The sequence below is a fragment of the Arvicanthis niloticus genome, chromosome 4, assembly GCF_011762505.2.
Source record: "Arvicanthis niloticus isolate mArvNil1 chromosome 4, mArvNil1.pat.X, whole genome shotgun sequence".
NCBI classification, from domain to species: domain Eukaryota; kingdom Metazoa; phylum Chordata; class Mammalia; order Rodentia; family Muridae; genus Arvicanthis; species Arvicanthis niloticus.
Window position 1 is genome coordinate 99,874,636 of NC_047661.1, and position 26,793 is coordinate 99,901,428.

The 26,793-nt window shown below is 40.7% G+C and overlaps 1 protein-coding gene across 1 annotated transcript; it reads left to right on the forward strand.

Annotated features, from left to right (window-relative positions):
• Positions 1 to 988: 988 nt before the first annotated feature.
• Gclm (glutamate-cysteine ligase modifier subunit) lies at positions 989 to 24,502 on the forward strand. The gene is made up of 7 exons (XM_034501362.2): positions 989 to 1,126; positions 10,798 to 10,863; positions 14,304 to 14,388; positions 16,980 to 17,039; positions 17,571 to 17,773; positions 19,793 to 19,907; positions 20,686 to 24,502. The coding sequence occupies exons 1-7, from the start codon at positions 1,001 to 1,003 to the stop codon at positions 20,853 to 20,855; spliced, it is 825 nt and encodes a 274-aa protein (XP_034357253.1). The 5' UTR covers positions 989 to 1,000; the 3' UTR covers positions 20,856 to 24,502.
• The last annotated feature ends 2,291 nt before the right edge of the window (positions 24,503 to 26,793 follow it).

The window sequence follows — 26,793 nt, forward strand, 5'->3', positions numbered from 1 at the left end:
CAGTGGAAGGGTGAAGAATCACAGTTGTGGAAGTGAGAGTCACAAAGCGTTGTCTGTTACCATCTGTTCCTTATGCTTAACTTACGGGGAAACTAACTGCCCCTGTGGTGTTTTTCTTGTTTAATGGTTCATGGACTTAGCCCTCTCTCTCAAAGGATTAGGCTTCTGTAAGGGAAATATTAAAGTGTTCTCTGATTTCATACAGCACCAGCAAATAGGGTAAATCAACACGCTGGAAGAAAAATGATCAGTTTGGGAGTAAGTGCAAAGCAAAGGGGGGGGGGGGGGAAAGGGAGCAGGGCGCGGGGAAGGAGGCACTCGTGCATTCTCGTCGGGTCCTGAGAAAAAGATGCAGGAAAGCTTTCAAAGCCAGGAAGGATGGACCTTTGGCTGTCCTTTTGAAGAGGGCGTGTCCAGAGCCGCAGCGCGTCCGCCATTGGCTGAGCGGCTCTCCCGGCGCCGTCAACTCTCACGCGGCGCCAGCGGCGTAGGCCGCGCACCGCGCTCTGGCCGGCAGGGGGCGCCCGTCCGCGCGCTGCTCTCCCCGCGGCGCCGCCCGAGCCCCGCCGCCCGGCGCCACGCCCGCCGCAGGCCGAGGGCCAGTCACCCGCGGGCCTGCGCCCCGCCGGCCCTCCGCGCCCCGCCCCTGGCCCGCCGCGGGACGAGTAACGGTTACGAAGCACTTTCTCGGGTGCGGTTTCTGCTTAGTCATTGTCTTCCAGGAAACAGCTCCCTCATTTCAGCGGCGGCGGCTCGAGTGGTGGCCGCAGAAGCCGCAGCGACCGTCCGCGCCGGCGCCTCCTTCCCTCCCTCCGGGACCGCCTCTCCGTCGCCGCCCGGCCTCCTCGGGCCCGAGCGCACACCGGGCTGTGGCCGCGCGGTGTCGGCAGCCTCGCGCTCGCCTCTGGGGCCTGGGGACACCGCCGCGCCCTGCTAGTCTGCCCGCCCGCCCTCCCTCTGCGGCCCCGGCGCTGCCCGGTCCCCTCGGGCGGCAGCTGCCATGGGCACCGACAGCCGCGCGGCCGGGGCGCTCCTGGCGCGGGCGAGCACCCTGCACCTGCAGACCGGGAACCTGCTCAACTGGGGCCGCCTGCGGAAAAAGTGCCCGTCCACGCACAGCGAGGAGGTGAGCACGGTGGAGGCCGAGCCCCGGGGGCTGAGGGTCTCGCAGTGGAGACAAGCAGGGCACGCCGGGTCCCGGCCGGCCCCGGAGGCTATCCCCGGAGGTACCGCGGTGAGCAGGGTGCCATCCCGGCTTGGCAGGTGCAACTGCGGGGCGAGAGGCGCCTCCGCTTGTCTCAGAGTAGATCGCACAACTCTCAGGTTCTCAGGGTCCCCTCCCTGGCTGGACAGAGCCACTGCAGCCCTGTGTCCTCATCTTCCGTCCCTCTCCCTTAGCTAGGTAAAGGAACATTAGTTTAGTAATTAATTAGGTAATTAATTAGTTAGGTAAGTGAACAAACAATACGCTTAACTTTGATATTATTGACATTGCTTTCTCTATTGTGCTGAATTTGGATTTGGGACAGATACTTACTGGAAGTTAACATTTTATTTGCTTCAAAACTAACCATTTCAAAGAGGAGCATGGAGGTACACGCCTTTAATACCAGCCCTGGGGAAACAATGGCAGTAGGATCTCTGAGTTTGAGGCCAGCTTGGTCTGTATATCGAACTCCAGGACAGCCAGGGCTACCCTGTCTCAACTTCCAACTACCCCCACCCCCATCCCCCAAACCATAATCACTAGTTGGAAGTGACAGAGATTAATCTAGAATTAAAATATATTACATTTGTGTTAATGGCCCATTCCTGAGCCAGTAGTTCTCCATGGACTGTGCAACTAATTGCAGAGGCATATTGGTAATATGAAACATGTTTACTACTTTAAAAAACAAAACAGATGTGCAGTTATTATGTGTTGGAAGTAGTAATCTGGACATTGTGGTGGACTCCTCTAATACCCAGACTAAATGGGCTAAGTCAATAGAATGTAGAATTTGAGGCCAGCCTGGGCTGCCATGCGAGATCCTGTCTCAAAAAATAAATAATATAAATAGGAACATTTTTAAAAGAAACATTTACACTTAGGAACTATATGACTTTGAGACTGTTTTCCTGGCTATAACTTTAACCTTGAGTAATAGCCTCTCATCAAGTAGTTGAGGTAAGTGAAAGATGGTGTATGAAAATACACAGGCTTTTATCAACTGGATCATCAGAAAAGTAAACAAATCCTGATTAACGAATACATTTCCTGCTGGGCAGTGGTGGCGAACGCCTTTAATCCCAGCACTTGGGAGGCAGAGGCAGGCGGATTTCTGAGTTCCAGGCCAGTCTGGTCTACAGAGTGAGTTCCAGGACAGCCAGGACTACACAGAGAAACCCTGTCTTGAACCCCCCCCCCCAAAAAAAAAAGTACATTTTCTAAGTTATGTCATATTGTAACATTAGTATCTGTGATCAGAGACAAGCTTCTGCTCTTCTAATGAGGCAGGCTATACAACAGCACCTGGAATTCTTCTAAGTTGCGAGCCTGCACTGGTCAGATTTAGGAACCTTACTCCCTAACCTAGTCTGTGTTCTTCGAGCTAAGTTGGTACGTTTCGTTTGAACTGCCCACTTTGCCTGTTTCTCTCAAAGGTATTGAGAGCCCTAGCTTCTCCCAGCACTGAGTTCAAGATAGTATTTTGCCATGATTATAAGTGTACCTTATCTCACCATAACACACTGTAGTGGCTTTCAAAGTTTGGGTTTTTTTTTTTATTTGTTTGTTTTGTTTTTATTCTTTGATAATTTCAGTGCATCTTTCAACCATCATTATCAGAGAGGCTTTAACTATTTTTTCTTTTATTGAAATAATGCATTTTATTCATTCAGTTCATATGCTTCTGTCTCTAGTTTGTTCAACATACTAGAAACAGGTTGCACTGAAAAGATATTACTAACTCTTGTATACTATGTGGGAGATGTTTTTTCTATCCCGTTGCACTTTGGAAAAATTGCCTTTTTAAGCTGGGTATGGTGGCCAGGCCTTTGATACCAGCACTCAGGAGGCAGAGGCAGGAGGGTCTCTGAGTTTGAGGCCAGCCTGCTCTAAAGAGCAAATTCCAGGACATAAAATAAAAACATAATCGACTTTTTAATTATATGTGTGTGTGTAGGAGTGTGTGCATGTGAGCATGTGAAATCCCCTTGGAGCCGGAATTACAGGTGGTTGGGAGCTGCCTTGTGGTGCTGAGAACCAAATTTGAGTTTTCTGCAAGCATGGTATGAGCTGTTAACATTACTGAGCCGTCTCTTCAGCTCTTTCAGAATGGATTCTTAAATGCACTAATGTATACAGCTTGAAAAACATTGTTCAAAGGATTAATTATGGTCTGTACCGTTTTTCTCAGTATATTTCATAAGAGTAGGAAAGCTAGAAAACATTGAAGAGTCCCAAGACTTGTCGTGCATTGTAAGGACACCCATAGCAGATTAGTTAGAATGCAGGGCATGTGTTCTATTTGTATACAGAGACTTCTCCTGTGTGTGTGAGCTCAGAGGCCAGAGGTTGATATCTGATATTTGCCTTTGTTACACTCTATCCTGGTTTTCAGACACAGTGTCTCACTGAATACAGAGCTCAGGGATTGGCTAGACTATCCTGTGTCTCTTCCCTCAGGCCCCAGCACTACCTACTGGCACCTGCCACCATGCCTGGCTTTTCTCTAGGTGCTGGGATCTGAGCTCAGGTCCTCATTGCTTGTCTGGCAAGTGCTTCATCCCATGAGCCATATCCTCAGCCTACGTAAAGAATTTTCTAACAACCAGAGATCAAAGTGAGATGTGCTATTAAAACAATTCCACTTCACTGAAGAAATGAAGGAAACTGGAAAACAAAACGAAAATAACCTCTTTTTTTTTTTTCAAGGCCTGATCATTTTTTCTTACAAATTCTTATTTTTTGATTTTAAATTTGATTTATTTTGAGTTTATTTTTTATTTACTTTTATGTGCATTATTGTTTTGTCTGCATGTATGTCTCTGTGAGAGTATTAGATATTGGAGTTATAGACAGTTGTAAACAGTTATATTGGTGCTGCGAATTGAGCCAGGGACCTCTGAAAGAGCAGTCAGTCCTCTTATCACTGAGCCATCTTTCTAGTCCCCCAAAATTTACTTTTATTTATTTTTTTACACATTTATGTATTTTTGTGTATGTATTATATATTTATAAATTTATGTATTTTGATCATATTTTCCCTAATGTGATTCCTCCCAGATCCTTCCCATCGAATTTTATGTTCTTTCTTTAAAAAAAAAAAAAAAAAAAAAAAAAAAAAAAAAAAAAACACACACATGCCACAAAACTTCAAAATGAACAAGCAGAAGACCTTTGTTTTGTGTTGCCCTGGAGTGTACTTGATATACCCAGTGACACTCTATTGGAGAAAATTGATTTTACTGTAACCTTACCAGTTGGTATCAATTGCAAATTAACTTTTAAGGTTAGTCGTGAAACACTTAAACTACTTTTCATTCAGTGCTAGGAACTCGTCTGGCTTGAACCTGTGCATGCTGCCATGGTCTCTGTGAGTTCATATGTGCTTCATTCAGTCCTCTGTGTCTGGAGGACACTGTCTCCTTGGGGTCACCCATCCCCTCTGGCTCCTACATCTTCCCACCTCCTACTCTGCATGGATCACTGTGGTTTGAGGAGGGTTGACAGAGACATCCTACTTAGGACTGTGTGCTCTGCAGTCCTCCACTCTGAACATCGCCCTTCAGTCTCAAGGCTAAGCCCATCCACTAGCAGAGACAGCCACGCGATGGAGTGGAGCGTGGCACTGATCTCTGGGGGTTCATGGGGTGGAGATATATATATATATGTATATGTATATGTATATATATACATATACATACACACACACACACACACATATATATATATATATATATATATATATCTTAAGTTTTTAATTTTGAGTTTGGGTTTTTTTTTTAAGTGGTTCTAGTTCTTTGTTAAATTCTACTTTCATATCCTGAACTGTTTTCATTATTTCATTCAGCTGTGTCTTCACAGACTTCATTTATATCCTCTTGAAGGTCCTTGAACAGTTGCTACTTTGAAGTCTTTGTCTTGTGCTTCAGCTAAATTACTTTTCTCAGGGCCTTTTACAGTAGAGTTGCTGCCTTCTGGAGGAGCCATATTGGCTGTTCATGTTTGTCTTTAAGTGTTGGGACCTAGGCATCTGGAGTTAAGATGTTTGAGATGTTTTTAGTGTAGATATCTGTTCTTGTCTTTTGGGGCTGTTAGTGTTCTGGATCCTAGCCATAGTCTGGTGGCAGTGAAATCTCTGGAAGAGTGTTTCTGTGGATTGGTGGGTAGTACAGTGGTTCCCAACCTTCCTAATGCTGTGACCCTTAAATGCAGTTCCTCATGTTGTGGTGACCCCCAATCATAAAATGATTTTTGTTGCACTTCATAACTGTAACTTAGTTACTGCTATGAATTGTAATGTAAATATCTGATCTGTAGATGGTCTTAGGTGACTCCTGTGAAAGGGTCATTCAACTCCTAAAGAGTCTCAGCCCACAGATTGAGAGTGCTGGAAAGGGGTGGCAATGAGCCAGGAGGACATGCTGAGAGGGGCAGCAGAAACAGGCTGGGAGTGTCCCGGGTCCTTGCCAAGAGGTGGAGCTGCGGTGGAGGAGGGCCTTCTACGTTGGGAGAGTAGAATGGATGAGAATAATAGTGTAAATAAATCACTTAGCTGAGTCTGAGCCCAGTGTGGCCACGGGGGTCAGTGGCATTTCTGTAGTTCAGTGGCTGACACAAAGGAGATGGGCTAGAAAGGGATTCTTATTTTTGTCAGGACTCAGGTAGAAGAGCTCATCAGTAACAACAGTCTGTTCCTGACATTCTTTGGCTTCCTTCATTTCCTTGGTCAAAACTCTGCAGCCTTTCCTTGTTTTTCTTAGTGCATTGTTTCTTCGGAGCAGTACTTAGTGATTGTGTTACATCACATGGACACGTGAGTAGCAAGATGCTAAATCTTGGTGCTTCTCATCTTCTTTGTTTAAGCGCTTTATGAAAACATACTGGTGGATATCATCATCTTTAGAGGGACTGAAAAGTTTGAGGATGCTACTAGCTCTTTTGGGTCCTAACTACTGAAGCACAGTAGTATCTGGCAGTCTGGGAATACTTTTTTACCCTCTTCTTCCTCTTTCTCCTCCTCTTCCTCCTCCTCTTCCTCCTCTTCCTCCTCCTCCTCTTCCTCCTCTTCTTCCTCCTCGTTTTCCACATCCTCTTCCTCCTCCTCTTCCTCCTCCTCTTCCTCCTCCAAACAGACTTACATTTTCTCACTCCAGTTCTTGGTCTAGGTCTACAGTAAGATTGCCCCTTGCAGGTGCACACTGCTGTGGGGCAAGACAACATGCTTCATGAAAAGGCCTCATTCCCATCCCCACCACTGGTTGAGACCACAGTACTCTTCCACTCCTTATTCAAGCTGTTGGCAGTAACTCCTGTGGCTATGTGGTCCTCATAGAAAGTGCAGAGTTCGCATTCATTGTTGGTGCTGATCTTCCTGATGCAGCTTACCTCCTAGGAGGATCCATGAAAAAGAGAAAAAAACCCAAAACAAAAAACGCCCTAACTAAAACAAATTCACATGTTAGTAGAGTTGATTATTTGTTTTGATTTTATGTGTGTGGGTGTTTAGCCTGTACATAGGTCTGTACATACATGCATACCTGGTGCCCATGGAGACCAGAAGAGGGTGTAACTCCCAAGACTGGAGTTACAGGTGGTTGTTAGCTGCCATGTGGGCACTAGGAATCGAACCTTGGTCTTCTAGAAGAACAACCAGTGCTTTCAACCATCTCTCCAGCTCCCTAAACATACGTGGCCCAAAACACAACTGTATATATACTTAAAATACTCATTTGTAACTCTGTTGTGTGATTCTGCAGCCTGACTTTTGTAAGTGACATTGCAATGTCAAAAGTTGGACAGGAAACCTGGGCTTGGTGGTGCTCACCTATAATCAAGGTTCTTGGGAAGTAAAAGCAGGTGTCAGCCTAGGGCTAGATCACACTCAACAACTCCTCAACCCCCAAAGGACATGCATGGTTGGTGTTTGCCAATTGAACTATGTGATAGTTTTGTTGTTGTTTGTTTGAGACAGGGTTTCAAACAAACTCTGGTGTAGTCCTGGCTGTCCTGGAACTAACGTTGTAAGACCAGGCTGGCCTCAGAGATCTGCCTGCCTCTGTCTCCTGAGTGCTGGGATTAAAGGTGTTTGCCACCACTGCCCTATATATGATATATTTTTTTTTAAATTATTACATAATTCCAGATCTAATGACTGGCTAAGTTGTAATATTTATCTTTAGTGGTATTGTATGAATATCATAAAAATAAAGAGAATAGGAAATGAAAAATACAAGGCACTATAGATAATAAGTAATTTATAAGATTAAAAATCACTATTTTTATGGTAAAGCAAATGAATTAAGTAATTAACTTTGGAAATTTCCTATAATTTGTTCAGAATCCAAGATTGATTAAAGAAATAGTTTCAGAAAAGGGGCCACTACTTTGAAGATAAACTAACATCTTGAATTGGAGAGTTCATCAGCAGAGTCCCAATATGTAAAGCAATCGTCTTGCCAGGGAAAACCACCTTAGACTGTTTCCAACATCTGTGCTGAAGTACTGCTTGTAGCATTGTTAAGCGGTACTCGGTCCTGCTGCTTCAGCAGTGCTAGTTTGTAAGAGACTATGACTCACAGACACACACTGTGTAAATAAGGAATTGTGAGGATGAGTATGGACTGTGAACTAGAAGGCCATGACGGAGAAGGACAAAGGCATGTGTATTAAAACCACTGGAGAAGCGCTGAGGGTGGAGGGAGGGAAAGGGATTGGGAACAAGGAGGAGAGGAACACCAGAGACAGATTTTGTTTTGAAAAATACAGTAATTTGTATGCTAAAAACAAAACAAAGAACTCCAAAACTTAAAAAAGAATAAGCAACAAAAGAATACATTGACTTGTAATTTTTATCTGACTTTAATTTAATTATGCTTTGCATAGCAATGCAGATCTTGTGACTTGACTCCAGGTGAGTTGTTGTGAATGGCACATAAAGTACTATTGTTGACTGCAGAACCTGACATAGTGGCTCTGTTACAAGTGGGTACCCCCTTGCCCCTTGTAAACTATCTGTACTAAGAAGTAGTAAAATACATGTTGTATCAGTCTTTATCTTAAGCAGTCATAGTGAGATAGTGAGTCACTGCTGTAAGAAAGTGCCTTTGCAGCTCAGGCTTTTAGCTTCTTGGTCATGGATTGCTCACAGAATGTGAACCACTGTGCCCTTGGTTATCTTTAAAAGCAGTGATTGGTTGTGAATCACTGGTTGTGCCAGAGTTGGTTAATTAGTGATCAAAAAGAAGTTTAGGGTCAGGCTACCAAGATGACTTAAGCAGGCACTTACTTGCCTCTAGGCAGGACACCCTGAGCTTGATTCCTAAGACCTGCATGGTAGGAGAGATTTGATTCTTAAAAGCTGTACTGGGCTGGAGAGATGGCTCAGTGGTTAAGAGCACTGACTGCTTGCTCTTCCAGAGGTCCTGAGTTCAACTCCCAGCAACCACATGGTGGCTCACAACCACCCTGTAATAGAATTTGATACCCTTTTCTGGTGCTCTGAAGACAGCTACAGTGTACTCATATACATTAAATACATCTTTTTTTTTAAAGCTGTTCTTTGACTACCCCCACACAGTAAAAGGATGTAATGTGGTTTTTTGCTGTTGTTTTTCTGTTTTTAGTTTAGTGAAGAGTTGGAGAGATGGCTCAGCAGTTAAGAGCATTTGCTGCTCTTGCAGAAGACTGGGTTTGATTCCCAGCACCCACTTGGTGCTTCACAACCATCTGTAACTCCAGTTCCAGGGAGTCCAGTGCTTATTCTGATCTCTGTGGACACCAAGCACATACATGGTGTACATACATGCATGGAGGCAAAACACATAAAATCAAATGAATAAATCTAATAAAATGCTAAAAACAAAAAAGCGTAGTGAATAATGAAATGGTGTATTTTCCCTAATAGAATAGTAGCCCCTGGCATGCTTGGTGTTTAGTGATAAATAGCATTTTATATTTTTTGTTATGTATATCTAGGTCTTCATTAAGTAAATCTGCATTTTATATGAGACTGTCGTTGACATTGACATAAGTACAAATGTGTATTTTATAACATAAAGTGATGTTAGAATAAAAATATTTATAAAGCCCTGCAGATAAGGTAAGAAGTGTACCCAGTGTGTTAGGAAATAACGTGTGGATTGTCAGTGTTGCAAGTTGGTCCATGCTGGTGATTTTCACATTGTAGAATTATGTAGCAGTTACTAGAATGTTAAAAGGAAAGTCCTGGCTGTTCTTAAGAGTGTGTTTGGCAGATCTCTAATTGAGCAGGAGTTTGAATGCTGAGTTTTGGTGCTAGGGACTGAACTAAAATCTGGCCTCAGGAATACAGGCAACTGCTCTGTTACTGAGCTATATCCCTCAACCAAGAGTGATTTTTTTTTTTAATGTATATGTGTGTTTTACCTGCATATATGTCAGGGAACCAGTTGCATGCCTGGTACCCATGGAGGCCAGAAGAAGGTGTTGGATCATCTGAAACTGGAGTTAACAGACAGTTGTGAGCTACTTGTGGGTCCTGGGAATTGAGCCTCGGTCCTCTGAAGAATAGTCAGTGCTCTTAGCCACTGAATCCACTCTCCAATCCTAGGTTTGAATTTTTAATAATATAACACAGGTGAGTCTATGTAGAAGTTCCTCTGGCCATACTTATTTTTTGCTGCTTTTTAAATTTTTATTTTTATTTATGTATAACATGTATGTGTTGCTTCTTGTTATGTACACCACATGCATGCAGTTGCCCAGGCCAGACACAGGTATTGGTTGCCCTGGTACTGGAGATGCTATTGTTTGTGAGCTGCCTGATGTTGGTGCTGGGAAATGAACCTGGGTCCTTTCAGGAGCTACAAGTCCTCTTAACTGCTGAGCCTTCTCAGCAGCCCATTACTTGTAGCATAGTGACAAAGTGATTTCTGTGAATTCTGCTCCGACTCTCCATGCTTAGATCGAAGTTCTCAGTGATTTAGTTCGGGAATACTAAGAAATACCAGAACTAAGAACTAAGAAATACCAGAACTTGTGGTATTCCTGCTTCTACCTCCTGGATGTTGCAATTATAGCTTGGAGTTATTACAGCTTGGTCCGGGTCTTTTTATAACAATGTCTTTGAAATAATTGTATATAATACATTGTATATAATTGTATATAGTAAATTGTATATAATAATAAATTATGAATACTTTAATATCTCAAAGTTTCACTGGTACAAAATCACCATCAAAATAATTAGACTGCCACTTTCAGCCAAGAATGAGTTAAGGGTTGGGTATGATGATGCATGTCTTAATGTAGCATTCAGGAGGGAGAAGCAGGTGGGTATCTCTGAGTTTGAAGGTAGCCTGCTCTACACAGTGAATTCTGGGACAGCCAGGGCTATGTAGAGAGACTGTGTCTGAACAAACAAAAAACAGGAATTAGGAATAGAACAAGATTTGAATTTATAGTGTAGGAAACAAAAAAATCTTAATAAACATGGGTTTGTATGGTATTTCCTATTACTGTCTCGTTCCCCTCCTCCACTTCCTGATGCATCTTTACTGAAGTACTAGGTATGCAAAGCTGTTGATTAACTTTGAAAATGCTTCTTTTTGCAGCTTCGAGACTGTATCCAAAAGACCTTGAATGAATGGAGTTCCCAAATCAGCCCTGATTTGGTCAGGGTAAGTGGAATGTGAATGCAGAAATCCTGCAGGCCTAAGCAGATGTGAAATTAACCTCCAGTTTGCTGAATAAGGCCCAGCAGACGGTTGGCCATGAAGCTCTGTGGCTCTTTTGCTGAATGGCGATCAAATCTAGAAGAGTTGAGCATAAAGCAGAATATCTGGTCTCTAGTCCGATCCTTATCTAGTTTTCTCCTGCGTAGTTCCCACTACAGTTCCTCGACCATCAGTGCTTTGTTCCAGTTACTGTTCGATCTAGAATAAAAATGATTATCTGCCTTGGTTGTTAGAATATCGCTCCAATAATACAGCTAGGAACAATTCTTTAAATGTCAGTTCCTCAAGACACAGTAAGGAGCTCTACTTTATTAAATGTCAGTACATGGCTATTTTCAAAGAAGTTAACAGACACAATAACTGTCTGCAGCTGCTTGTCTTTAGTCATACATTACTTTAAAAGCATGGAAGAGCAACCAGGCATCAGGGTACACGTCTGTAATGCTAGCCCTTAGGAAGCTCTAGGCAAGAGGATTGAGTTTGAAGCCAGCCTGAGCTACAAACAAAGAATCTATGCTGGTGTCTTAGGGTTTCTGTTGCTGTGATGAAACACCTTGACCAAAAAGCAGGTTGGGGTGAAAAGGTTTATTTGGCTTATATCCCCACATTGCTGTTCATCACCAAAGACAGGCAGGACAGGAACTCAAGCAGGGCTGGAACCTGGAGGCAGGAGCTGATGCAGATGCCATGGAGAGTGCTGCTTACTGGCTTGCTTCCTATAGCTTGCTTAACCTGCTTATAGAACCCAGGACCACCAGCTGGGGGATGGCACCATCCACAAGGGGTTGGGCCCTCCTTCATCAATCACTAATTGAGAAAATAATTTACAGCTGGATCTCATGGAGCCATTTGCTCAACTGAGGCTCCTTCTTTTCTGATAACTAATTTGTGTCAACTTCACACACAGAACCAGCCAGTGCAGCTGGAAATACTGGTTTCTTTGGGCATACTGTTTTTAACCATATAGCTGCTGTACAGAAATTGGTTGTCTGTTTATGTGACATAACCATCTTTTCTCCCTGTGCCTGACTTTGCCAATACCCTGTACTGAATGGTGGTAGGTATTGCAATGTGTGTGTGCAGAAATCTCAAGAAAGACATTGTTGCTTTGTTAAGTCTTAGGTAGTATGTTTCTGACTGCTAGATACTATTTATCCTTTTATAATTATTCTAATAGATCATTCATTGGGATGGCCCCTGCCTTTTTAAAAATTATACTTGGGAAAATAAATATTTTAAATTAAAATATTTATAATTACAAAACTTAATATACTATTATACAGCCCAGCAGTCTTATGCATTGGTATCTGCCCGAAGGACTCGAGTATTTATGCACACATAAGTCCTCCACATGGATGTTTTGCCAGCTTTATTAATAATTCAAACAACAGTTTGAAGTAACTTAGATGTTCTTCAGTAGACAAATGGACACAAAAACTGTGGTGCATCCAGGCAGTGAGATATTACTGAGTCCTGAAAAGCAATGAGCTATCAAGCCAGAAAAGATACGAGGGAACCTGAAATGCGTATCGCTAAATGAAAGAAGTCAATTGGGAGAGGGAGTGTTCTAAATGATCATGGTGAAGCATTCTGATGAGGATGTTGATAGTTGCAGAGGCAAAGTATTTGTGGGAGCAGAGGTGAATGAGAACTCTCCGTTCCTTCCTGCTCCGTATTGCTGTGAACCTACAATGCTCTTTTGTTTTTTTTTAAAGATATATTGAGGAAAAAACAGTTAAGTTACCTTAACAGGTCAAAACTTGATGACTTCGAAATAGCAAAGAAAGATAAGATGTTTTGTTTGTTTGTTTGTTTGTTTGTTTGAATTGCTGTGGTGAGAATGAGAGCGGCCTCCCATAGGCTCATTGTGTATTGGGAAGGATTAGAAGATGCAGGCTTGTTGAAGGAGGTATGTCACTGGGGAGTGGGCTTTGAGGTTTCAAAAGCCCATGTCTAGTGTCTCTGTCAGCTTGTCATAGGGCTCACCCTGTGAGTCTAAGGCTGTATGTTTGGGAGCAGAAGCCATTGTAACAGAAGTAGAAACCATAAAGACATTTGGGCAACTTCTTCATGTAACTTGTATATGCCATCAGGAGCTGCTCAGGTCTGATCGTGAATATACCACTTACATCTGATAATGGATTGCTACTGTACATGTCCTACTTTATAGTTTGGTAGGTCAGATACTAAGTTCATGATGGGCAGCTCAGGTCTCGTGGTAACTTGGTGGCCCATTGTAAAACATTCAGTTACTACTAAGGTCCAAAGCAAGCTAAGAGCTGTCACTCTAAGGGAGAATAGTTGTCTGCAGATGATGGTACAGCCTTGCTCCAAATCCTAAGGATCTCCTCTGTTGTTCACCTATAGGGACCTGCCAGAGTCTCCAGATAGCATCCCTATCTGCCACTGACAACTCAATACCATTGGGTTTGTGGATCATATGATCCAAGTGGTAAAGCGCCTGCACAGCAGCCTGGACCTGTTGAAGAGCCTTTTCCTGTTCCAGGCCCTAGACAAAGCCAGCAGCTTTTCTTGGCACTTAGTATATGGGCCAAAGTCACACACCCAAACTGAGTGATGTGCTATCCCCAGAATCCACCTAGGCCTCCTAACTATTGAGCTTCTTTCTTGGTTGTGGGAGGGCCAGGTACAATAACTTATCCTTCACCTTAGAAGGAATATCTCTGCACGCCCCACACCAGTGGACTCCTAAGAATTCCACTGAGGTAGAAGGCACTTGAGTTCTTGTTGGATTTATTTCCCATCCTCTAACACACATATGTGTGGGTGTGGACGTTTCGGAACCCTAAGGCAGCTGAAGTCTGTCTCTCTGCCTGCTGCCTGTGGATCAGGATGTAACGCTCTCATCACTGCTCCAGTGCCATGCTTGTCTGCTTCCTGCCATAAGAATCATGGATTACCCGTCCAAAACTGTGAGCAAGCCCCAACTAAATGTTTTCTGTTACAAGAAAACATTTGCCTTGGTCATAGTCTCTCTTCACAGCAAGAGAACAATAACTAAGGCAGTTGATAATTAATATAGAAGGTTTTAAAAAGATTTTAGCATGTCTTTATTCAAGACATGTACTTTTCATTGATTAAGTTTTTCATTGATTAATTGATTGATTAAAGTAAACCTACCTCTGTGCCAGCAATTCTGACCCTCACATAACTCTATGTGCTTCTATTTGTTTATTATTTGTACTTTGGGTCATTATTAATACGTCTGAATAACTGGCCAAAATGAGACCTTTTTACTCCAGAGAACAGAAACATACACACACATATTTAACCTTTATATCTGTACTATGCTTGTAAAGTCTATTAGACGTCACAAAGAATCTTGTCCCATGAGTGTCCATTGTATGTTGTGTTTCCTGCAGGAGTTTCCAGATGTTTTGGAATGCACCATGTCCCACGCAGTGGAGAAGATAAATCCTGATGAAAGAGAAGAAATGAAAGTTTCTGGTATGCTCTGCCCTTTACAGTACACTTTCCTGTGCAGTGGATTTTCGGAGTGGGGAGTATAAATTCTTCCTCTGACAGTGAATGACTCAGTCACCAGTGTGGAAAACAGACTCTAACATAATGTAATGTCAAGTCTTCAGGGGGAGTTACAGGATGTCATGCCATGCAGTCAGGATGAACCTTTGACTGTGTTTGTGTGATCTGTGTGTACTCAGCAGTAGAATGATTAAAGTGAGAAAATGGAGAGGATAAAGGGAACATTCAGGAACAGTGTCTATGCAAAGCAAACATAAGTCTTCCCTTCCTGAGATACAGGGATGCAGTGGCTTGGGTTGCCTGCAAGTACAGAAGGTTGTCTGGGCAACAAGCCATGTGGAAAGACAGACAGTGTATATTAGTATTATATATACATCAGCATATGTCAGTGACTGCTACATTTCAGAAGCAGCAGTGAAAGTTAACAGTTTCTGCCCTTGGCTTACATAGCATAGCAAAGTCATTAAAATCTTGAGCTTGCCTATATTTAGGTTCCTGCATGTGTAGATTACCGACTAAAATAATCTAGGATTAGCAACTGTTCAACCTTTCTGAGCCTCAATTTGTTTATCTGTACAGTGGGATACAATTATTTCAGGCTACTTTATAATATGGATAAAATAACAAAAGAGGCACATAACCAGGGCAGTACTTGCCACAAAGTAATGATGGATAGTGATTGTTTATTAACATATTGAGATGGACATGTTCATTCCAGTCATAATACCATCTGTTGAGTTGTGCTTTATGCAAAGCACTGAATGTTCCCTTATGATTGTATTTCTTCATACAGTTATCAAAATAAATGTACTAAGGAGGGCTGTTCTTCCCACCACTCGAGGATGTTAAGTAACGTGAAAGTTAGCACAGACCTGGGTGGTACATGTACACAGCAGTAGTTTCAGCTACTTAGGAGGCTGAGACAGGGAGATCAGAAGGTTCACCTGGCCTGGCAACATAATGAGACTCCACCAGGTAAAAAGGAAGAAAAGGGAAAGCTTTCTTTCAGCCAGTGAATTGATGAACCAGCGGGCTGTGAAGGCATGGTTGACTCCAAAACCTGATTCTTCTGTTAACTTCACATCGATGCTTGTGTAGGAAAGGAAGTAAAGCCAACATTTTTGTGTAGTTGATGGTAAATCATCATCATTTTGGGTTTCCTCCAAGTTGTCCTCCATTCCTGCACCATTAGAGAATTTTAATAGGAATAAAATTCTCAACTGTAAGAAGCTTTTCTCTGTCTATCTCAGAGTACCCCATCTTTGAGAGAGGGAAAGAGAAGGCCATATCAGATGGCAAAATCTAGGGACCAGGGATTAGTAGTGAAAGGATTTTATTTGTGGCTAGGGGCGAAGCATCAAACCCAGGGCTTCACACATGTAAGGCAAATGCCGTCACTCAGGGTTGTGTTTGCATCCATACATATGAGTGTAGTTAGCAGCACTGAAGGGTAACCAAGAAATGACTACAGAAAAGTGTTGAGCAATGGGACTGCTTGCTGTCTGTTTGGTCTATCCGTTTTTATTGTTCTTCCTCATTTGTGTAATAAGCACATTATTTCTAAGAAAACTTTAAGATAACTACTGTATAGAAACACATACAAAATGTTTAACACACAAAGATAAGTCAAATGGGGCTGGAGAGCTGGCTCTGTAGTGAAGGGCACAGACCCCTTGCACAGGACTGGAGCTGGACTCCCAGCACTCATGCCCGGTTCACAGCCTCCTCATGCCTGAGGACCTACACGCATGTGCACTTGCACACATGTACATAATTTTACAATTTTAAAAGATCAACTATAGCTTTAAAAACTTTTAATGCTTTTTTTCTTCAGTTTTTGTCTCATTATACACTTTGAGGCTTTCTTAGATTTGGCTTATTGTAGAAGGCATGTAAAATGCTCCATTATGGGGCTGGAGAGATGGATCAGTGGTTAAGAACACTGACTACTCTTCCAAAGGTCCAGAGTTTAATTCCCAACAACCACATGGTAGCTCACAACCATCTGTAATGGGATCTTTTATGGTGTGTCTGAAGACAGCAATAGGACAGTGTATTCATATATATTTATTATATAAATAAATTGTTTTAAAAAATGCTCCATTATGCTTAGTTTATAAAAATAGACATTAACAGTAATTTCAGGTCTTGTTTATCTACCATGCCCTGTAATACATGTATTTGTTTTATTCTTGAGAAACAGACATCTTGACAATTAGCATGTAATTTAAAATTTACAGTTAAAGTGCATGTGTCTGGCTTAAAGTGGACCTATACAATTACAGAAATAGAAAAAGAAAACCAATTCTTTTTTTTTCTTTCTTCTAGACAGGGTTTCTCTGTGTAGTCCTGGCTGTCCTGGAACTCACTCTGTAGACCAGGCTGGCCTTGAACTCAGAAATCCGCCTGCCTCTGCCTCCCAAGTGCTGGGATTAAAGGAGTATGCCACCACTGCCTGGCTAAGAAAACCAATTCTTATCATGGTACTCCTGCACAGTAAGATGTAGGCACATGAGGTGTGGATACGCACAGTAATTACTCCTTTTGTTTTCCAGCAAAATTGTTCATCGTAGGATCGAATTCTTCATCATCAACTAGAAGTGCAGTTGACATGGGTAAGCAAAAATTTATTTTTTTCATAATAATGGATTTTTAATTATCATAATTAGTCATATCCAATCTAGATAAATAAGCTGATTTCAATTTTACTGTTTAAAATTCTAGACTAATTTTTTAAGACTTGAATAGAGTAAGTCTTCACTTACATATAATGATATTTTTATAGAAATGTAAAAGATGTATTTAATGTTATCTGAGAATAGAGTTTCTCTTTAATCATTATTAGCCCTTTAAATATTTAACTATAGATGAAATACTGTAATTAGAGACAGCAAAATACAAATACTTTGGAATAATTTTCAGCAGCAGGCTAGTAAAAAAATAAAGGAAGAAGGCAGGTCAGAAAGCCACCTGTCTGCTGCAGAGAAGTAGGTGAGTGGGCACTTGCAGATAATGACAAATTATGCAGAAATCTATTGGCAGAAGTGGTTGGTAACAGACAATTCAGTGGGCCATGTTGAAGACAGTAATAATTGGTTTTAGTATGTAACACTCACTTAGCCTTTTTGTGTCTTCCTTTCCTTCAGCATGCTCAGTCCTTGGAGTTGCACAGCTGGATTCTGTGATCATGGCCTCGCCTCCCATTGAAGATGGAGTTAATCTTTCCTTGGAGCATTTGCAGCCCTACTGGGAGGAATTAGAAAACTTAGTTCAGAGCAAGAAAATTGTTGCTATAGGCACCTCTGATCTAGACAAAACACAGCTGGAGCAGCTGTATCAGTGGGCACAGGTAAAGCAGGTCCGGATCATGGTGCTTGCTTCAGCTAGGGAGCGTTGTGCATCTGGTGCGTGCTCCCTGTGGGGTGACTCGAAATGTGGGAGCTTTGAGACAGGCTTTATCTAAAGCATTAGGTGCTTAGAGTTTCCTGTTTAGTATGCTTAGTTGAACTGAGTATTCATCCACTTAAAATGAATGAAGAAAACACTAAACATTAAGTTTTCAGAGCTAGTGAATTAAAGCTATTTGTTCAGTGGGCCATGTTTACATGTGATGAAAATACTACACTTTGTGTATTAGGGCTCTAATTTCTTTTGTTTTGTTTTGTTTTTTGTTTTGTTTTCCGAGATAGGGTTTCTCTGTGTAGCCCTGGCTATCCTGGAACTCACTCTGTAGACCAGGCTGAATGTAATTGCTTAGTTATAGAAGTATAGAAATTCGCCTGCCTCTGCCTCCCAAGTGCTGGGATTAAAGGCATGTGCCACCACCGCCCAGCGGGCTCTAATTTCTTAAGTAAGGAAATATATGTCAACATTTTTCTATTATGTTAAGATAATTAGACTTAGTTTATAGAACCTGATATGGGGAAGGCATCATAAAACTGTTGTCCCCTCACTCTTGCTCTAAGAACCTACAAAATTATGAGGGAGGTTACCTACATGTTAACCTTTACTTTCTGTATTTTGTCTTTATTCCTTTTATTTCATTTTCAGCTGCTTCCTCAAAACTTTCAGAATCAATGACAAGCAGGAAGACTATAGAGAACAGTGTCCTTTCTCTCACTGACATGGTAGTAATATGTGGCCAAGAAGCAGCTGGAGATGTAGTGATCCAGGAAGGATAGAACAGTTAGCCAGTGCAGCTACTGAGGATATGAGCCTCCTTAAATGCCTGATTAGTAGACACAGTGTCTACCTTGAAGATATATTCCCTGTTGATAAAACCATTGTTACCCTTAGAGTAGCTGCTCCAGAGGCAGATGTGCTACATTGCTAATGTTTTCAGTAGGCTTTATTTTTCATCTTAATTTAATTCTCTATTGGCTTTTCTCTCATCCTAGAGTTTCTTTCCTTGTGATCACTAACATGGATTATGAAGGCATATATTTAATACAGATAGTCATGCAATAGTATTTTATAAATGAATAATTGTCAAATGTAGTTTTATATTCTAAAATTTATTGCCTTCTTTTTTGTTTGTTTGTTTGTTTAAAAAGTGGGGGTTAGGGAAATGGCTCCTTAAGGTGCTGCATTCAATTCCTAGCACCCAGAAAGCACACATAAAAACACCTAGCCAGGAAATGCCTGCCTGTGATATTAGTGATTGGAGGAGACGGAGACAGGGAGAGTCCCCAGGGATTGATAGATAGCCAGCCAGTCTAGCTGAATTACCGAGTGCCAGATTTGGTGAGAAACCTTGTCACAAAATATGGTAGAAAGTAACTGAGGAAGACACCTGATACCAGCCTCTGGCTTCCACATGTACCAGTATACACATATGCCCAGACAAAGGCACAAAGTTAATTGTCTTGACTATGAGTACAAAGCAATAAGCTTCAATATAGCATTTTCATACTGTGTCACTATGCCATCTTCTAATTGATTCTCCTCTCACCACTCTCCCTTGTGGGCCTCTTCCTTTCTCCTCATTGCATTCCATTCCCTTCTCACCCCTCAAGGTTCTTCCTCCCCTTTCTAGCTTCATGACCTAGACATGTACATACACATACATTGTCTTTTATTGGAAGTCCCACATGTGAGAGAAATATGCAGTCTTGCCTTTCCGAGTCCTGCTTTTTTCAGTCCACATAATAATTTCTCAGTATTTTTATTTTTCTGTCAATATCATAGTTTCATTTCCTTTATGGAACTCAGACTCCATTGTGTTTATCAGTTTCTCTTTACCCATTCTGTTGATGGACTCTTAAGCTGGTTCTGTTTCCTAGCAACCGTGAATATTAGCTTGAGGCTTTCTGCTTTCTATTTTCTGTGTGACATAATTTAATAGAGTTCACTTTATTTCCACTTTTAGGTAAAACCCAATAGTAATCAAGTTAATCTTGCCTCCTGCTGTGTGATGCCACCGGATTTGACTGCATTTGCTAAACAATTTGACATACAGCTACTGACTCATAATGACCCAAAAGGTAAGACTAATATTTTAAGAGTTGTGCTGTGGCCAAAGCAAAAGATCAAAGTAATAATAATAATAATAAAAAAAGTAGATCTTCTTTTGCCAGTGATGAGGACTATGTTATGATATATATCTCATATACTAATGGGGCAGTTAAATGGTGTGACTTCAAATTCTCTTGTAGTTACACCTATTTGCACTTACTAATATTTTTCCATGTAATTAAGTATAATATTATGTAAATCAGTCTCTCTTTGTCTCTCTCTTTCTTTCTCTCTCTTTCTTTTTCTCGTGTGTGTGGGGTGTGTGTGTGTGTAAAAATGAACACATAACCAGAAAAAAAAATCTTGATGAAATACATAGTAATAGAAATACTGTAGATAAGATTAGGAACATTTATTTCCTATTTACTCTCTTGTATATTTCACACTTGTGCAAATTCCAATCTCCACTAACTAGAAGTTATGAGTTAAAATAGGCTAGGATACACATATATTCAATTTTGTTGTGTTTTTTGAAATAGGCTCCTTTGCAGCCATGCTGGCTTGGAGGTCACTATGTAGCCAAGAATGACTTTCCTTCTGACCTCCTCCACCTTCCCCAAGTGCTGAGGCACACTGTGCCATCAGAGCTGTGTATTGGCTGTGGTAAACGAAACTAGATGCACTTGAGGCAGGCGCACTACCAGCCACTAACCCCTGGCCCTGCATTCAGTTGTGTTGTTGAAATGCTTATGTATACAGTAAGGAGTCTTTGTCTTTAAACCTAACCTGTTGGGGTTGCTGTTTTAGAACTGCTCTCTGAGGCAAGTTTCCAGGAAGCTCTTCAAGAAAGCATCCCTGACATTGAAGCCCAGGAGTGGGTGCCGCTGTGGCTGCTGAGGTACTCAGTCATTGTGAAAAGCAGAGGCATCATCAAGTCAAAAGGCTACATTTTGCAAGCCAAAAGAAGGGGTTCTTAACTACAGCTCAAACTCACAACTCACTGACCTTGTATTTATCTGGAACATAAGATAAAAATTGATGATAAAATTGAGATGTGTAAAAAAAATCTAGCTCCCGCCTACAAGAATCGTCCTGAGGTGTGAGTGCAGTTGTTGGCAGTGTGTTGGGTTTTGAGCACGTCCTTGCCTCTGCACAGCACTCACAGGAACCACTGTATTCTTTTCATTAAACTGTTGTTTTCTAACTGAAATTGTCTATAAAGAAAAATACTTGCAATATATTTCCTTTATTTTTATGAGTAATAGAAATCAAGAAAATTTGTTTTAAGATATATTTTGGCTTAGGCATCAGGGTGATGTATATACATATTTTTTATTTCCAAAATTAATTAATTGCTTCTTACTCTATACTTCTATAACTAAGCAATTACATTACAGTTGTTAAAACATATGGGAACAGAGTTTTTTTCCTGTCATCAGCAAAATAATCTATCTCAGAGTAACTAAGCAGTCTACTAGTAATGTAAATAAAATTCATTCTTTGATCCACCAATGGAAATTTAATCTGTGTGTTCTTGCTTACAGCATAGCTATACATTGACCATGTGCCCTGGGTCATGTTTCTTGCACCTCTTATCTACAAAGGCAGAGTATATCTGAGAAATGGGCTTGATGCTTTAACATTATTGTTGGGAGTTTCCTAAAAGCAACTGCTGTTGTTGTCTTCAGACTCTGGAGCTCTTGCTGCCCTCGTGTTGCAGTTCATTCAGGAGGAGTCACTAAGTCAGATGGACTCACTCACACTGCTTAGCACTGTGGGCTCTGGAGAGACGAACTAAGAATCAGCTTACAAGTAAAGCTCTGGTCTCCGCACCCACCAGTTACTGACAAGCAGGGATACAGCCAGGAAAGGCTGAGGGGAGAAAATAATTCAGTTTTAATGTCATACTCGTTTAAAAATCAGAGAATTGCAAAGAGGCTATGATCCTTTTTGTTTGTTTGTTTTTTGTTGTTTTTGTGTTTTTGTGTTTTTTTTTTTTTTTTTTTTTTTTTGAGACAGGGTTTCTCTGTGTAGCCCTGGCTGTCCTGGAACTCGCTCTGTAGAAGGCTGGCCTCAAACTCAGAAATCCACCTGCCTCTGCTTCCCAAGTGCTGGGATTAAAGGCGTGCGCCACCACCGCCCTGCCTAGAGGCTATGATCCTTACATGCAGCACTAAAGGGTCTCAATCTATGAATGTGGTTGTATAACCCAGTTTCAGTTTTTCTTTAAAAGGTTATCTTGTATGCCAATATTTTTAACTCACAGACCTTTGTAAAACTAATTTTGCTCAGAAAATTTCAACGTAGAAAAAAGAACTAGAGTTCTATGTTAAGCCAATACAGTAGATGTTTGTCCTAAGTGAGAATTTGTGGTTACTGATTGGATGGTATTCTCAATTAAGAGTTACGTGAAAACAACTGATTTGCTTACTGAAACTTACAGAATTTGACCTGAAAGCCTGTAATTATATTGATTGTATATAATGCTAAATATATAGGTCATGGTTAAATTTGGAAATGTACGTGTTTTCATATAGCATATATCTGTAAGTATATGTTTAAAATCTGTGCAGTGAGGTGTCTGAAGGAAAACTTTAATATCTCCTTTATTGTTTTTAAAACCCAAGACACACACACAGAAAAATTTTTTGAAGGGTTACTTGAAGAATGTAAGAAAACACAAGCAAAACCTTCCTTTGCTGATGTAGCCAGATGCTTGTGAACAGCATCGGACGTCAACAGGGAAGGAAGTACAGTTATGGGTTCATTTTGCAAAGGGATCATGTACAGAAGAAATTTTTTATGTATGGAATTTTTAAAGTGATTTTTATTGTTGTTTTACTCCAGATCTTTACATTATTGGATAACCTTTCAGGGATGAAGAGATGGCTCAGTGGTTAAGAGCATTTGCTGCGCTTGCAGAGGATCTAGCATCAACATAGTGGCTCACAAATATCTCTATCTCCAGTTCTAGGCGACCCGGTGTCTTCTTCTGACCTAGTGGTACCAGTCACATACATGGTACAGATATATACACACAGGCAAAATTCACACACACACACACACACACACATACACACATATACACTCCCCTACATCCATCTATCTTATTTATCATCTATCTATCTATCTATCTATCTATCTATCTATCTATCTATCTATCTCAAAAATACTCCCCAAATAGCTTAGCTTTATCAGTATTGTATATGAAAGATGTATATTTGAATGCAGTGACCCAGAGTAGAAAAATTTTGTGGATAATTTCTAAGTAAACATTTAAAAAGAAAATTTTAACTTATTACATTCCCAAAATTGAGTGGCACCTTATTCAGCAGCGCTCTCTGACTTGGGATTCATTCCTTGTGCTTACCTTAGATTCCACCAAAGAAACTGTAGACACCAGACGGACCAAGGTCTCTTACAAGCTAGGTCCATGTGCTGTAAAGTCTGAAGGCCTTTTTTGTTTGTTTTCTGAGACAGGGTCTCTATGTAGTCCTGGTTGTCCTGGAGCTTGCTGTATAGACCAGGCTGGCCTCAAATAGAGATTTGCCTGCTTCTCCTCTCTAGTTCTGGGATTAAAGGTGTGTGCCATCACACCCTGCCCGACAAGCATATTGATGGGAGAACACTAATACAGCATCCATTCAAGGATGAGCAGTGCTAGAGCGTGAATAGAACTAGCTGATAGACATTCAGTCCTGAAAAATGGTCCTCTGGATGTGTGAGTTTATGCTTTCATCTGGTTGTCGGTGATGGGAGCATCTAGGATCTGAAGCACCACATTAAATTAGAACTATTTGGATTTAAACAGTATAATTTGAAAATAAATTATGAACTAGTCTTAAAAATATATAAATGTAAAGTGAAAACCGAAGTTATTCTGTACTGCATAGGCAGTACAGATTTTCTATGAAAACCATAAGCTATTTTGTTTACATGAATACATGATATAGAAAAGTCTATATCATGACTTTTCTATATCAGGGCCAAGTAGTAACTAAAATATGGACCTTGTTTTTCAGAGGTAAGAGTTCCAAGGCTCATCTTTATTATATGTCTTTAAGTGTTTCCTTCTAGGCTTCCCACCAAGTAATTTGATCTTTGAAATGTAAGCAACTGATCACTGGATGCATATTGGCTGGCAATTCATTCTGCCAAATGTACATATAGAGAATTGTGAAGTTTTTTTAAAAGAATTTAAATCACTTGTGCAATTGTGTTCTTATTCACAAATATGCCAGCTTTTGACTCTAAACCTATTTCTCCAACACTAATTTCCAATGCTTCAAAATCAGCTCCCTCTCTTTTCAACATAAGATTGATGAAGGAATATGGCAGAGTTGGATTTTTCAAACATATGTAACAATATTTTTATAGTTTTCAGATTGAGGGAAGCAGAAAATGGAAATGATTAACTATTCTTATTTGTCTATAGTAGTATACTAAAACAAAATATAATGCATTGTTAAACTATTTTATTTGCTTATATTACTTAAAATGTGAGTTGTATGTTTTTAATTTGGGTTGTTTGAATAATGGGAACATCCTAAAAGCATCACAGTGATTTTGAACCATTTAAATTCAAACACTATGATTTGGAAATAAATGAGTTATTTGAAAAGTATCTAAACCATAAAGTGATTCATTCACTCAGCAGTGTGCTGTGTGTTATACAAGATCCTACAGATTGTCACATGAACAATCTTTAAAAAGTAAGTTTACAGTATATTCATGGGGAGGAGAGCAGGGCATAAGCAGAAAAAGCTATCTTGGTTGATGGTAGAAGTGAGGGAAAGGTTGGGAGAATGTGGAGGAAAGACTGGGCAAAGGGTAAGAACAAGACTTTCCTAAAGGATCAACTTTTAGAGTCAGGTTGGGACAAGGTGTGCTGAGCATTGTGGGTAGAGATTCTTCTCTCTCCACCTGATTTGTAACTATTTTATCAAATGATTAGAAATTTATATGTAAGCATGTCAGTACAATGAAAGCATCTTCAAAATCTTATTCTGGGGCTGGGAGATGGCTCATGAGTACGCCACACAAGCATGAGGATGTGTGTTTTCAGAGTCCCCAGCATCCACATGAAAAGCTAGGCATGGCAGCAGGGCAGTGGTAAGTGCTACTTCCTAGCACTGTAGTCAGCAAGCTCCAGGTTCACTGAGATCTCAAAAAAATAAGGTGTCGAAAGGCGCGTATTAGAGAAGTAGAGCTAGTGAAGACCTCTGGTCTGTGCGTGTGCGTATGGGCATTCGAGTACACAAACACAGTTACACATACAAAAGTCTGTTGGGTAAGGTTGGAAAAGTAACATAGAAGAGACTAAAGCTTGTCAACACCCCCTTCCCACACATATACACAAAGTTAGGATATGGTTGTATGTCCATTGCAAGAAAGTTAAAATGCGTTGTTAGCATGTATGTCATATATGGTTTTGGTATGTTCACCTCCCATTATTTTAAGATGGTTCATATCTTATTACTGTGAGGTCTTTTTGCTTTCTTTGCACTGTGCTCATTAAATTGACCTTTCTTCCTTATATCCTTAGTAATTTTTTTCACCAACATCTTGGGAGTAGTGTTATGGTTTGGATCTTAAATGCCCCCCAAAGGGTCATGTATTGGAGACTTGGTCCTCAGCTGATGGTGTTGTGGGGATGTGGTAGAAACTTTAGGAAGTGGGGCCTAGTGAAAATTAGGTCATTGGAATTCTTGAAGAGGGCTAGGGGCCTTGGCTTCTCTTCCTGTATGCATCTCATCTTCCATGTGGTGAACAGCTCTGTGATGAACAGCTTTGTGGTCACATACGCCACATATTTTGTCTTGCCATCAGACTAAAGGGACAGAGATAAGTGACATGGACTACAACCTTTGAACTATTACCTTAAGTAAATCTTTGAAATTAGGTGAGAATCTTGTCATAGTATCAGACAGCTAACTAGCACATGCAGTAACCTTTGTAGGTTCTGTTTGTCTGAAAATGTATTTCATATTCAATCTTTATTTGTAATGGTGCTGGAGATTGAATCCTGGCCCCAGCAACTGCAAGGCAGGCCCTTTCCCACTGAGTTACACAGTAATCCAATGATCAAATGATCATTTACATAATCCCCAGGTGGTTGTCCTCAGCATCTTGGAGAGTACTCCATCTGCTTCCAGAGAATGCACATTCTTGCAGAGGAACATCTGGATTTTTCTTCCTAGCAGCAATTTGTCCTCTCTCTAGAGGACAATTTTTTTTAATTAACATTTTCTATTTGTTTTAGTGTTAGTGGCATCAAAACAAATCAAGGAAATGAAAACTTTAAAGCGTCCTCACAAAAACATTAATTCCCAAAGAGAAAAAAAATGCTGATGAACACAAACTTAAAATTAAAATTGTTTCCTTGACTTTTTGTTTGTTGATTGATTGATTGAGACAGGGTTTCTCTGTGTATCCCTGGCTATCCTAGAATTTACTAGGTAGACCAGGCTGGCCTTGAACCTAGAGATCCACCTGCCTCTGCCTCTCAACCACTAAAGGCGTGCACCACTACCACCACCCTATTTGGCTTTTTAAAGAAAATTATAAAAACAGAAAAATTGCAAATATTTGAAACATAAAAAAATTGGACAACATTTTCTGAATTTGTGCTTCAAAAGATACTGTGAAGATAATGAAAAGACAATTCCCAGAATAGGTAAAAGTATTTAGAGACCCTATCTGGTAAGGTCCTATATTCAGAATATGTAGAGAGCTTATAATTTAGTAAGGATGACTAATAAAAATACATGAAAGATCAGTACAGCCTTTTCTCAAAAAAAGACAGACAAAAAACAAACAAACCCACCAAACCCCTGGGTAGCCAAGAAGCATGTTAAAAGATGTTCAACATTATTATTATCGGGGATTGCAGGTTAAACTATAGTGAGATGTCAT